Raw genomic sequence first — 13,510 nt, forward strand, 5'->3', positions numbered from 1 at the left:
ATGATCAGACTGTTATCATCCAGAACAGACCAGACAGGCTAAGCTACAGGCTAAGCTACAGTCTGTACTCACAGATCAGCTGCTGCTTCCTGGGCGGGACTCAGCTGTGCAGCTTCCTCTTCCTCACTTTTCTTGCCGCCAAACTTTAAACAACAAGGACTCTCACATCTCTGCTGCAGCTCTTGCTTTCATTAAAAAAACTTATAATACCTCTTTATCTGCTAAACATGTCTCCTACCCCGAAGAGACCATGTCCTGATCCAATGAACGACTCTCTGGAGAAGAGGATAAAGCGGATTTCAATCGAGGGAAACATCGGTAAGCAAACTGCGAAAACGAATTTTAACTAAACGAGCTCCTTAAAGCTTCTGCATGCTGATGTATGAAACAGGGGATCCTCAGAGTAACTGTGCGTACAGCCGGGTCTTCAGATGTTGGTTTACTATTTATCGATTAATATTTGCCGCCAACTTCCAGCCTACTACTACACCTCTGCTTCTGCTAAACTGTCACATAATATGCTAGTATACTTTAGCATAGTGTGGCTGGTTAGCTAGATGTCCTGAATGATGTGTTTAAACGTGATTTTCTGCATCCATGTGCGCACAGCGGCGGGCAAATCCACCTTTGTGCGCCTTTTGGATCAGGAGAGCGCGGACTGGGAGGTGGTACCAGAACCGATCGCCAGGTGGTGCAACGTCCAAACATCAGGCAGCGACTTTGAGGTATGGACATACGCTATTGCTCTGCATTTTAACCCTGTAAGACCCAAATCTAGAAAAAAAAATGAGTGTAAGAATTAGCAGAAATTTTATTTTTATATATATATATATATATATATATATATATATATATATATATATATATATATATATATATATATATATATATATATATATATATATAAAAATAAACCCAAATATAGAAGAAAACTGCAAAAACTTTTGAAGATAATATTTTTTCTATAGAAAAAAATATATACAACCCAAATATAGAAAAAAAGAGCAAGAAATTTTGAAAAAAAATGTTTTTTCTATAGAAAACTTTATATATATATATATATATATATATATATATATATATATAAAACCCAAATATAGAAAAAAATTGAATATGAGAAAAATGCATATATATATATATATATATATATATATATATACACATACATACATACATACATACATACATACATACATACATACATTAAAAATTATCAAAAATAAGACTGATGTATTTCTGCAACTGTGAGTTTTACAGGGTTAAAGTGCAAAGTTAACACACATATACACACACATCAAACACAGATCATGCTGATGTTGCTCTATATTATCCAACATAAAGTCTGCTTTGTTTAAGGCAAATTAATTCAAGACTACAGTTTAAATCAGATGATTAATTGTTCATGATCCTTCAGGGCAGGAGACCCTCTCACTGCCTCTGACTGAGCGTGCTCAGAGCTAGGAGACACATTAAGATAACTGGGGGAGTTTTCATCTGTATTTAGAGTGCAGCTGCCATCTGTCCACATATCTGCACCGGTTGTTGCTCCACCAGCACCACACACCCAGAGGGAACAGATGGTCGCCCTCTGGGCAGATGAACATGCCAGCATCAGGGAAAACATTTCTAACCTCTCGCACAACTGCAGACCCGTAGCCTCACCCTCAGTCTGATCTCTAAAGGTCCACAGTGAGCGAGATACTCAGGTGTGAGCCAGTATTCCAGGAATCCTTAGACGATTGAATTAATGCCACGAGAAAGCAACCTGCACAGTGTTACACAAGCACAGACTCTGTAAGGATTTTGTTAAATGGATCTGTTTGCATTAACTGTTTCAAGTTTTCCTGAACTCATTCAGACAAGGTTTTTCATGCATGGAGGTATTTTTGGTAGTTTTAGCCATCACCAAAATGCTAAGAATCAATAATAAAAGAGAAAATATACACTACCAGTCAAAAGTTTGGACACATCTTCTCATTCAGTGCTTTTTTGTATTTGTATTATTTTCTACATTGTAGATTAATACTGAAAATTATTCAGATTTATAAGGTAAAAACCACTGAATGAGAAGGTGTGCCCAAACTTTTGACTGGTAGTGTATATGTTAACTGTTTTGTTAATTGAGGTTTCATTTCCTCATGCAAAATAGACATTTTTGTTTATGAAATGGTCAGAATACCCAAGAAAATACATTAATTCCTGTCAAATAAGGTAACATAAACCTATACACAGACAGGTCATGCTTACTGTCATGCATAGTCACCATCCAAAGGCCCATTCAGAGTCTGAAAAAAGACCAAACTGAAGAAAATCTACATTTTCTATTCATTTTAATAGTGAAAAGGTCAATTCAAAACCATCATGAAGGTATAATTGTATTTGGTGCTGTTGTAAACTGTGCAAAAATGGCATTAGTGCAGTGTAATCTGATAGTACAGAGGCACCATCAGTATGCAAAGCTGCAGCTCAACCGTTCAGTCTGTCCTCTAAGGAGACTCTTCTGCTGTCAGAACTCCACACTAACACAGTTACAGTAGTTCAGTCAGGCGCCCTCTGCTGTTCATTGGGCAGTAATGTGCTTAGCAGAGCTGTAATGGTGAGGAATGAGTTTGAACTTGTCTTGCTATAAGGAATATCGTTAAATTTTTCAAACTAATTGTGGACCTCAGCGAGTTTTGGAAAAGCCTGATTCCATTTCTGGCCTTGGTTTACATAGGATTAAGAAGGACTACCACTAACTTAATAAAGGTAGTAATTACAACCTCGATGTCTGGAGGTCCTAAAAACATTGAGATGCTCAAGAAAAACCTTTAAAGGTATTGAGAAATCTTTAATTTCATCACCAAAATTCCGTTTCTCCTGCTGTAGATTGTAGTGTAAGTTCTTTTTATGAGTTAAATTTAGGTAAATTCAATTTAGTTTTTTTTAATGTGGTGCCAATTCACAGTGGATGTCATCTCTCAGCACATCAGTTTCCTTTCGATTTCCTTTGCACAGCGCTTGGCAACAGTCTGTACACATCTATAAACAAGTCAGACTTGTGAGACAATGGATAATGCTTGTGGGAGGTTTTGTAATCCTTTTTTTGTGGAGTGTTAATCAGCAGCAAACACAGAACTGCTAACCACAGAAACTAGGAAGCTCATACTGGGAAAAACTTGGTCGACGTCAAGCAACTGAAATTAAGTTCTTTTTAAAATTGGAACTGGCAAAAACTGTGCTGCAGTAGGCTTTACTGTCCCTTTTGTCCCCCTCATTATTTGACCTTTATGTAAGGAGTATTAGGTTGGATTCTCAGTAGCATTCAAAAGGTCTTATAATGTTTACTTTGGTCACAAGTGAAGAAGCCCTAAAGAATCATGTCTACAAGAAACGGCACCAGACAGTTCCTTGAAATGTCACTTTTGTATACTTTGCATGCAGCTTTGTCTGTAAATATCAAGCAGCCTCTATAAATAATCATAAAGGTCTCCTAATGCATTAGTCATATGTCAGTTTGTGGGCTGTGAATTGAGATGTGTTTTAACATAAAACATGTCTCTAAACTGCTTTCTTTGTTTACATACTTCACTGAGATTTTACTTATTCATTGATCATGTTGACGCTGAGATGTATAATGTGTTAGATTAGTTCGTATGTAAAGGTAAAGTGGGAAATCTAACACAGGTTTTGAATATCCTAGGAGCTGACCACATCTCAGCGGAGTGGAGGGAACGTCTTGCAGATGATGTATGAGAAGCCAGAGCGGTGGGCCTACACCTTCCAGAGCTACGCCTGCATCAGCCGGGTGCGAGCCCAGATCCGGTCGGCCAACGGGAAGCTCCGAGAGGCCGAGGACCCTGTGCAGTTCTTCGAGCGATCCATCTACAGCGACAGGTATCAGCGACCAACCTGAAAAATGTCTGAATCTAACGAAAAAGTATAAAATATTTTAACATTCACTATCTACAGGGTGGAACTTTCAGTATCATTACTGTTCTATGTATGGCCGAATCACTCCAATATTACAACTTGCCATTGTGTAGCATAGAGTAGTTTTTCAGTGATTGAGCAGAGTTGTAGATGAGCTGGTGTGCTGGAGCTGCATGGAGAAGGTGGTGAGGCCTTCATAGATCCACACATTGTAAAAGAGATGATGGTGTAGGTGACATCTAAGTATTGTAGGGTATGAAGGGATGTAACTTTGATGCACAGACATGAGTTTTTAGGGGTTTATCAATAACTGTAGCAAAACTTTAAGTCCTTACTGAAAACAGTGTTTCAAAGCTGTTGCTTTAATGCTGAAACAGTTTGTTAAAATTTAACTTGTAACAGTTTCAACTAGAAAAGCACTCAGAGAGCGCAGTACTCCGCCAATATTGTTCATTTCCCCATTTGGCATTGTCAGAAATGCAGCATTTTTTAATTTTTTTTTTAGAATTGCAGCATTTGTTTATTAGTTATTGCTGATCAGAAATCACTGCAACATAGATTGTGGCCATTTAATATAGATGGACCCACAAACAAAATGACCTTGCGCTGAGCAGAGGTGTGTGTTCTGCATGTGCACGTTATGTACAGATACTAAATCATGTGACCTAAATAAATAGCGGGCAGCGGGAATTGGACAATTTAATCAATTGTTCCTTGTATCATTTCTGACGGATAAGTCCCGATAAGTCCGCAACGGTTGATTTGTAGTGGGATTGCAATTGTGATCGCAGCAGGCAGCTGACGTAGTACTCGCTATCCCGCAGTGTTATAGAAATCTTTAACAAATCCATGGATCCAGACTATAAGCCGCATCACTGCCAAAATCTAATCAGTTGGCCCTTGTGTCATTTCTGACCTTCCCTGAAAATTTCACCCAAATCTGTCAATCCGTTTTTGAGTAATGTTGCTAACAGACAGACAAACAGACAGACAAACCAACGCCGATCATCTCATAACTCTGCCGTGTTCCTTGGCGAAGTAACAGTCATTTAATTCAGGGGACTGTAGTGTGAGGCTTTGGGTCTCCCCTTAAACAAAGCTTTGAAATAAAGCCCACAAGTTTACTCTTAGTTTTGCCTCATTCCTGTACGTACAAGATCATGATTATTTTATTTGATCTCACAGACACTCAACAACTGAGCTAAGACAGTCTAATATTGCTGTTTGACAAAACTTCTGACTGCACAAAATACTTTTAAAAAGGTCTGTCTTACACAATTTCATCGGAACGGGGGGAAAACAGTAAAATTCCTCACAGCTCCTGTATCTCTGAACTGTCTCTTTAACTAAATAACATACACTAAACATTAAAACCACCTGCCTAATAATGTGTAGGATGAAAGAGACAAAGTCTCATTAGACTGATCAGAGGTATGATTTCTGATCTTTTCTATACAGAATAATAATTACTATTGTAGTTAGAAAAACATTTTGCAAGTTAATCAGGCAATTTATAGTATTTTCATCATTGTGTTTGTTTACTGCTTGTTTGTTGAGAGAAACCAAATAGCCCATGATTATAGCAGTAATATGAATACGCAGCAACTAAAAATAGAAAAACACTGACGTAGTCCTTCTTGTTGAAAGCTCATGTCCACCCTTCTCTTGTATTCATCTCATCTTAGGTACATCTTTGCAGCCAACCTGTACGAGAGTGAATGCCTGAACGAGACTGAATGGTCTGTCTACCAGGACTGGCATGGCTGGCTGCACAACCAGTTTGGCAAGCACATCGAGCTGGACGGCATCATCTACCTCAGAGCTTCACCGGAGGTACCCTAACTAGTTTCCCTAGCTTCTATTACCGCACTGATATTTATGGACTGTTTTTGTTGTGGAAAACAGACAGATTGTCATCATTAACAAACAAAATGACACCAATAGGTCGACGATTTCGTTCTATTTTGGGTATGTGTAGAGATGTTTAGAGAGATTACGTCTGAGAGGCAGAGCGGAAGAACAAGACATCCCACTGGAGTACCTGGAGAAGCTCCACTTTAAACACGAGAGCTGGCTGCAGCACAAGACGATGACGTGAGCAAACACGTGCACACCCACGCACACTTTTTATGGCTCTTTTGCATCACAAACTGTCTGCATTTTTTAGAGAACAACACATGTATTATAGAAGAAGAGGGTCATACTGTATTAGCTATCTGAGTGTCAGTGAACATTAGAAAGAAAGACTCCATTCATGAAACAACCTGGAGGCAACTTAAACTGTAACTGTTTGACACGTGATCTGCATCTGCCACATTCATGTCTCTGGGGAATGGATGAAGCAGGAACTGGGCTGTTTCTCTCATCTATTTCCTTACTAAGTTAAATGTTAAATGATCTCCTCAAGGAAGTAACTTTAAAAATGTTCACTAACCGCATGCACCACGTCACTTCTGCCCACAGCGTGGAGTTTAAGTATCTGAACAACGTGCCAGTCCTCACCATAGATGTAAATGAAGACTTTATGGCAAACGCTAGCAGGAGTGCTGACATGATTGAGAAGGTGAGTTATGGTAAAAATTTTAATTAGTCAATTAATGCTTTTACATTTGTTTCCATCCAAATTCCTTTTAGCGGAAATTTACAGGATCCAGAAATCCTGTCGACCTTTTGTATAAGACTTAAACCACTGAAAGATGTAGGTTGTATTTTCAGTCCATGGTACTTTATGCTTCGACTTTTATGGATTTCAGAGATAAATACTGTACCTTTTATTCCAGTGCAATTTCTGCTATGCTAACAGCTGGAGTTACTAGTTAAAACATTAAATAATTTATTGGAAAAGAAAAAAGTAACATAAATCTAATTACTGTGTGGTAAATAAAACTACCAAACTGTCATGTAGGGCTGCAACTAAAGATTACTGTCATTATTGACTAATCTGTTGATTATTTCTAAATTACTCAATTATTTGTGGGATCGATATATTTTAGAAAATGAAAATGTTGATCAGTGTTTTGTCCACAGCCCAAAGATATTGAATTTAATAATAATAATAATTTATTGTCATAGAATAGAAAAGAAACCAGATAATATTCACATTTACAAAGCTGAAATGACAGAATTTAGACTGTATTTCTTAAAAATGTACAAAAAAAACAATTAGTAGATTGTTAAAATAGTGATTAATTGTTGCAGCTCTGCTGTTTAGTTAACAAAACTGACTCCAGTTTCACAGTTATCACATTAAAATGCTGTTTGCATGTTAAATCGTCAGTATTAGCAAATTGTATTAATGTAACATTATGTAATATATAAAATGATAAAGTCTCCAATTTTTCAGATGATTTTAGTAACTAATATTGAGGCTAAAGATAAGGGCATGTTTCAAATACAGATTTGTTGTTTTAACAACTTTAAAAAGGCGGGAGTATTTTGAAAGCAGCGATAAAATCAAGAAAAATGACGCTTGATTTCTCAAAATTCTTGAAAGCAGTATATTTAAGATGTCATTTGTTTGAGAAATGTGACTTTTACGACTCAAAAGTAGGTAGAAAGTACTTGATCTGATGAGGATTATTGATTACTGGAGGCCATCCTGCCTACTTCATGTGTATGTTTACTTTCTACACTTTAAGTAATGTTTCTGATCATACTTGTTTACTTGAGTAAACTTTTCAATTTATTTTTACCTTGTGGTATTGATACCTCTACTCAAGGTTAACCCTTACGCCTGACCGCTGTCTTTATGTGCAGCATTGAAGAAGTTACATGAAGAATTTAAAATCTCCCCTGCTGCAGCTGACACTGCACAAACTGACTGTGGAACCTTTTGAAACACACATATCCTGGGAATAAGCAGGCTGAAATAAATGTGTGATCTCTCTGCTGCTGAGACGCACACATTCACACACACCGAGCTTTCACATATGCAAATTAGGGTTTGAAAAGCTGCTTATGTAGCAGTTTCATGTTGATGGTGAACACAAGAGATTAGACTCTTTGTCAGGTCATAAGCAAGAAAGAGACCAAGACAACGCTCTGCACAAATGACATCAACCAGTTTATTGTGAAGTATTTGTCTTTATGTGTGCTGCTAACCATATTTGTTGTTTATTTTTAGGTGAAAGAGTTCTTGAGCACGTTGTGAACGTCGTCAGGTGATGGGATGGAGGACCACTTTCAAAACAAAGGAATGCCTCAACAGTTAAAGCTCTTTTTACCAGTCAATGCTAGTAGTGTTGTTTTAATTTTTTCAAATGTTTTGCTGTTTGCTTGTGTCTATTGTATATTTATCAATTTTAGCGCGCAAAATTAGAATGTACTATTTTTCTATTGGCATTAACAACAATAAACTTTAAATGAATTTGATGGATTTAGTTGCATTTTTGAAGTTTTTTATTTGTTTGGTATTTTATTCCTCTCTGGAAATGAAAGTTTAACCTGATCCATCGGTCCCGGGGTTTCCTCCTCCTCTCTCCAACCCTCCAGAAGGTGTCGCCAGCCTCCATGCCAGCAGTCAGCTGCTATTTTTGACTGCTCAGCTTGCCTTTACCTGGTAGCTCCAATAGGATTTGGGTAAAGCGACCCGAAATAGCTGCTTTAACTTTCTGTTTTAACTCCTTATAAATAAAAAGATTAGAATATATAACAGGCAAGAAATTCCTGGACTTCTTGGTGAACTGAAATGATAAACACCAGTTGATTTATAAAGTTTTTTTTACGTGTGTGGGAGAGATGAGCCAATATTAATGTTCATAATCTGCAAGTATAAGAAGAAAAAGAATTTCAATAAAAGATACAAGATGATCCAAGTATAAAGCTTGTTTAGTATGAGATTAGCACCTAATATAAATGAATGCTCATAGATTAAAACATGATTTGCATATTATTTATTAGATTTGGTGACATTTATATCCCTTAGTGAACAATAAAGAGCGCGTTTGACAAGTTGAAGAGTTGGTTGCGCCACCCAGCAGTAACTTTCTGACCTCCGCCCCCCGGGTGGCGTCACGCAGGAGGAGGGATGGCACTTTAAAATATGGAAAAAAGACACGCTGCGCACAGAGCCTCGCTACACGCTTCCACCGAGACGCTTTCACCAAGATGTTTCCGAGACACGACCTGAGCGAGTCCAGCCAGATATGAGGATTGTGCGTTGCGCGTCAAGTTTGATTTGTAGAGTCGAAGAGATCATTCCAGCCAGATAGCCGAAGCTTCTTGACTCCTCTCTCTCTTTGTTTTGCTCACTTTAAAAAGCGCAACAGCTACAGTGGGTGAAGATTTTTTCCAAACACCACGCAGCTGAGGCAACTTGAAGCTGACGAAGACGGCACCAGAGTGACCATCTGGAAAGACGAACCATGAGTTCCGAGAAGAGCAAGTAAGTTTATGATTGCTCCTCTTTCCTTGTAAAAACGAAAACTGGTTATTTTGGAAACTTTGCCTTGGAGATTGAACTCCATAAACTTGGGCTGCTTTCTAACCACATGAAGGCAGCAAGTTCATGTCGCTTGGAACTTGAAACTTGGATACATTCAAGTCTTTTGTTAGAGGGTTTTCTGTGCGTAAATCTTCTCTTTTAGTGGCTTTTTTGGGGTTTAATTGGCCCCTGAAGCTGTACTTTAGTAGAACACATGTAGATTGTTTATTCTGCTAATCACGGTAGGAAAAAATTCATTCATTCGATTGACACTCTTGGCTGGATAAGCCACTGTTGCAGCAGCGCTGTGGTTAGAAACGGACGGTAATCTATTTTCCAAGAACCTGTCACTATCAATTAGAGAGAGGAAGAGAGCGCAGGCCAAGTGGTTGGAGATATGGTGACCGGGGCATCTTTATGAATAAAGCTGAGTGTATGTCTCACTGAACATGTGGTCTGAGAGCTGACACCTTTAACATCCACACTCGGCGTGGACCAACCTGTGCGTCCTGGTTGCGCAATGGCATGGACGTCAGCAAATCAGACTTCACGGTAACTATCAATCATGGAAATTTCACTTGTGGGCCTGCATGCACTTTCCCTCCAAGCACATGGAATTCATCAACTGTTTGGAAAATGTCTGCAGCCAGTGTAAGTTAGTGTTAGATATTAGGGTTGACCCACTGGAGTATGTATTAGGTGGGACACAGTGGCACTAACATCCTCTCCAAGTGACAAAGAGTGAAACAAAGAGTAACCTGTAGGGACTTGGGTGGGTGCCCTGCCTTCCCTTGGCAGCAGAACCTGAAAAAACAACACAAGCTGATTCCTCATTCTTGTCTTTTATTGAGATTGTGACACATGGTTTGCAACACAGCCGGGAAATGTTTTTTACTTTTCTTTTTATATCATTCATTTACTTGCATGACTCTTCCTTTAGGTAGTAACTGGAGGCTGAAAAGGCTTTTGTATGCTCTGCTGAGTGACGAGCAATTAGATATATCTGTGCATTTCCTTGTTCAGTCTGGTTCTATTGGTGGAAATTCCTAAAGTCAAGCAGGTCAGACGGGCAGTCATATAACAACAATAAAACTATGACATAAAGTAACCTCTTCACTAGTCAGTTGTCCTTTTTATATTTCATGAGTGAAGTCATTTTCAAGCCAAAAATCTCTATTATTACCTCAACTTTTCAACCTCAAAATTCATTTCAACCCATGAAATTCACTGACCAAAGAGAGTTTTACAGCCACATTTCAAACCTTCAAGTTTGGCATGTTTGGTACTCAATAGAGGGCTCATAAATCATGGCTGCGCTGCCTGTTGTCCTGTCTGTGCTGGGGGCTCCTGCCCTCATGCTGAGGCTCCTACCCTCATGGTAAACCTGGCCGGTGGGATTGGCTGCGTCATTCTGTAAAGAGATGGGGATGATCCCTGATCCCGAGCAGCTGATCCTGGCTCCTCACGCACTGACAGGTTTATCCAGCCTCATGAGGTCACCAAGAACCGAAGCGAAGTGAGAAGATTCGTCAGCATGAAATAGCTGACGATCGCCCAGCTTTTTCCCCCCGTTAATCAGGCAGTAGAAGTCATGACAGGAAATGAAAAAGAAGATCAAGTAGATTTTCTTCAATGATGTGAATCAGGAGACAAAAGATATTATCTGCTCAGTGTTTTCCTATACAAGATAAGCATTTTGTTTTGCTTTCCAGCTTCCTGATTTTAACTTAAAGCAAGTCATTTGCTGGGTAAAGTTAAGGAGCAGATTTAAAGTTTCTTATCCTCTCTTCACCCATAGTTGCTTTTTCTTTCCACTCTAACATCCAACTTTACATACCAGTCCTGTTCTTTCATTTAGCACCAGGAATGCTGAACTCTTCTCCTGCATCCTGGATGTCTGTTTGCCACCTGCGGTATGTTTCTCATCATTAGGGTCTCCCTGTCTGAGGCCACAGTGTGGAGTGATTAACATGGCTCCAAGGACTGACTAAAGCCAGCAGTAAACCTGAAACATGAGCTTACTTTGCTCTCCTGTGTGGCCGACGCTTTTCTGAAGGCCTTCTCACCGTGTTACATGACCTGCCTCCATGCACACACTGCATGCTGCATCACCAGCTGCTTTGGTACCTGCTGCATGGGGAGAATGCGACAAAGCTGAGCTGTTCCTGGAAAGATCCTAAAATGTGTTTACCATAAGGTTTATAATTGTGCAAGAGTGAATTGAAGTCGCCCCACCCAGTTTTTTTTATTGATGTCATTTTGTCAATTCTATTTGCTGGCCATATTTAAGTGAGCTGTACGACTAGATCTAGCTAAGTACAGATTCTTCACAAAAGATAGCTGTGACATAACCAGTGCCTTGAGGCTGGTTGTATTTTCTGTACGTTCTGTCCTGGAGGAGAAGAAGAAGAAGAAGATAGAGTACAAGCAGAACATGGAAAGTAATCTGGAACCTTTACCCTCTCCATGCGGTGCATTGTGGGAGCTTTTCTTTTTTTGCAAGCAACAATAGGCAACAAAAGCAGGGTACAGAGGCCAATCACTGTTTTAGTATTGCTTGTGAACGTGGCACCAAACCGAGCCACTCCTCATCACTTGTTTGATCTATGATCTGGTGGCTCAACATTACGCCTGCTATCAGCTTTATACCTCTATCATGCTCAAGGCCAGATATCGTATCCACTGGGGAAACTCAGATGAGCTCGCAGTGCAATCGGAGGAACAAGTTGTATCTTTCCTGACTTTGTTTATTTAACGTTTTTTTCCTTCTTTTTTGTACACTGCTCCCATCCCCTCATTTCTGGTGGTGTCATCCTCAGCTGAGGATTGTTCAGTGGCAAATGGAAACAGTTTGTATGTTTATTGACATTCTTGATATGCATCCTGACTCAAATATTTATTTTTTGCTGTTGAACGAAACTATTATGATAAAGCAGCTGGTCAGATTAGCTGTGACAGAAGGACTCTTAATGTGAAACTGACACGCTTGTGTAATCTGAGTACAGTTTGAAGGAAGTAATTAACATATAGGCACAAACTATTTAAACAGAAAATGTATGTGTTAGCACAATGGAATTCGATTGCAGCCTCAGTTTTTTTTCATTTTATGTTGAGAATTAGTTGTATTTTTTTCTATGTATTTGCTGTGGACAGAAGTGGATTCTCAAATCGGGATTTGAAACAAGTTGTAAACCGCCTTTTATAGCCCGGATTAGTCCACACTTTGCTGGACTGGGGGAGCCACATTCCTTCTCACCTTCAAGGAAGATTGAGGCTGCATGAACAGAAGCTCCACGTCATGAAATCTAAGAAGGTGTCTCATTATAAATGACCTCTTATGCATTGAATGCTGATAAAGGTTTTTTTGGATTTTATTCCTCTGCTCACCGAGGAAAAGGAGACATTTTAAAAACAAAATAAACTCGTGTGCAGCAGCAGTGTAGGTGATGGGAAGCTGACATTTTGGTCACATGTGGATGATATTCATATTGCAGAACTCCACTTTGAGGGCAAGGTTAAATAATAGGTCATGTTGTGAAATCATCCTGCTTACAGTTGTATAAAAAGGCCACTCTTAGACTTGAGTGTGATGATTGAAGTCAAAGATCACCTCACCTTAATACTGTTCTCACTATAATGCGTTGTTTGTTCACCTTTTTGTGTAACTGTCCAGCTGTTAGAGGTGTGACTTGACCAGAATAAGAGAGTAGTTGCTCAGCATGTTGAATAGCTGAATAAGAAGTTGCTGAACAGGAATAATTGTCTAGATTGTGTTTCATAATAACTTGTGTTGGACTCTGCTGAGTGGAAAAATGTCAGTGATTAGAAACCTGAGGGTGTTATATTTGATTTCATTCATTTGTACATTGTTTAAGCTATATTATGTTGTTTTGGATATTTTACAAACAGTCCATAGTGCTACTGGGGTTTATGTAAAAAAAGATCCTGAATTAAACAGGGACATAAAGTTATGGAGGACCCGCATTGTTGCTACTATAATCCACACTGTCCTGTGTGTTGATCCTTATTGAAAACTTTTTCTGTTTTGCCCCGTAGAATGGAGGATGAAGCGGTGTTGGACAGAGGAGCGTCCTTTGTCAAACATGTCTGTGATGCAGAGGAAGTGGAAGGTAAGATGAGTGATGTGTTCTGGACCATTATCTTACTGCTGGACAC

General features: G+C 39.1%; 2 protein-coding genes across 9 annotated transcripts in view; both read left to right on the forward strand.

Moving 5' to 3' along the window:
• The first annotated feature begins 125 nt into the window (after positions 1 to 125).
• dck (deoxycytidine kinase) lies at positions 126 to 8,287 on the forward strand. The gene is made up of 7 exons (XM_023265494.3): positions 126 to 318; positions 610 to 725; positions 3,683 to 3,876; positions 5,598 to 5,745; positions 5,891 to 6,006; positions 6,376 to 6,475; positions 8,036 to 8,287. Exons 1-7 carry the CDS (start codon positions 228 to 230, stop codon positions 8,060 to 8,062), a joined length of 792 nt encoding a protein of 263 aa, XP_023121262.1. The 5' UTR covers positions 126 to 227; the 3' UTR covers positions 8,063 to 8,287.
• Positions 8,288 to 8,956: 669 nt separating this feature from the next.
• The window catches only part of LOC111565429 (electrogenic sodium bicarbonate cotransporter 1-like), a 34,490-nt gene continuing 29,936 nt past the window's right edge, over positions 8,957 to 13,510 (forward strand). For all 8 annotated transcript variants that reach the window (XM_035946037.2, XM_035946036.2, XM_035946039.2 and 5 more), the window contains exons 1-2: positions 8,957 to 9,295; positions 13,391 to 13,464. In XM_035946037.2, coding sequence (XP_035801930.2) covers positions 9,276 to 9,295; positions 13,391 to 13,464 — 94 coding nt within the window. In that variant the 5' untranslated portion in view covers positions 8,957 to 9,275. The remainder of the gene's footprint in view (positions 9,296 to 13,390; positions 13,465 to 13,510) is intronic.

This window comes from Amphiprion ocellaris, chromosome 17 (assembly GCF_022539595.1).
Source record: "Amphiprion ocellaris isolate individual 3 ecotype Okinawa chromosome 17, ASM2253959v1, whole genome shotgun sequence".
Lineage (NCBI taxonomy): Eukaryota > Metazoa > Chordata > Actinopteri > Pomacentridae > Amphiprion > Amphiprion ocellaris.

Excerpts from the sequence above, each read along its gene's own strand:
- dck (XM_023265494.3), top strand. The coding sequence starts at position 228 with ATGTCTCCTACCCCGAAGAGACCATGTCCTGATCCAATGAACGACTCT. Across the intron at positions 726-3,682 it reads CATCAGGCAGCGACTTTGAG|GAGCTGACCACATCTCAGCG; the intron begins GTATGGACATAC and ends TGAATATCCTAG. Across the intron at positions 6,476-8,035 it reads GTGCTGACATGATTGAGAAG|GTGAAAGAGTTCTTGAGCAC; the intron begins GTGAGTTATGGT and ends GTTTATTTTTAG.